The 426-nt window shown below is 56.8% G+C and overlaps 1 protein-coding gene across 3 annotated transcripts in view; it reads right to left on the bottom strand.

The window, feature by feature from the left end:
* Positions 1–272, bottom strand: part of LOC108445713 — a 29,697-nt gene extending 29,425 nt beyond the window's left edge. For 2 of the 3 annotated variants that reach the window (XM_017730441.1, XM_017730442.1), the window contains exon 1: positions 40–252. In XM_017730441.1, the coding sequence (XP_017585930.1) occupies positions 40–101 (62 nt within the window). In that variant the 5' untranslated portion in view covers positions 102–252. Of the gene's footprint in view, positions 1–39 lie in introns of all 3 variants that reach the window. The other variant, XM_017730440.1, reaches the window with a different exon arrangement.
* Between the last annotated feature and the right edge of the window lie 154 nt (positions 273–426).

Below are 426 nucleotides of genomic sequence, written 5' to 3'. Positions count from 1 at the left end.
CCCCCCCCCCCCAGCCCCTTCCCCCCGCCAGGCACTCACCGCCACGTCCCCTCGCTCGGCCGGCGAGGACATCTGAGGTGCAGCGCCGAGGTGCCCGGCATTGTGCGGCGCAGATTAGCCCGCACAAAGGGCCCGCATCCCGGCTAAATTAAAAGAAAAGCCTGCTAGGGAGCGCCGGCGACAAATTACTACTTCAGCGCTGGATTAAATGTAAAAGCCCTTCACAGAGCTGCAGATAAATCCTGTGTGCTAGGAGGAACCATAAAAGTACTTGTTCAAGAGCTACAGGCACAAGTGGAAAATTGACCCCAAAGATTTTTTTTTTTTTTTTTTAAGTAGCCGAAGTTTATAAAATTTCTGCCGGCGCAGGGAGAGAGGGGCTCGCGGCAGCACCGCAACGCTCCCGGCTGCTGCGGCCGCTCACCG

This window comes from Corvus brachyrhynchos, unplaced genomic scaffold (genome assembly GCF_000691975.1).
Source record: "Corvus brachyrhynchos isolate BGI_N302 unplaced genomic scaffold, ASM69197v1 scaffold133, whole genome shotgun sequence".
In the NCBI taxonomy this organism is placed as follows: domain Eukaryota; kingdom Metazoa; phylum Chordata; class Aves; order Passeriformes; family Corvidae; genus Corvus; species Corvus brachyrhynchos.
Note: the sequence above shows the minus strand (reverse complement) of the source record. Positions and strands in the feature narration are given on the sequence as shown.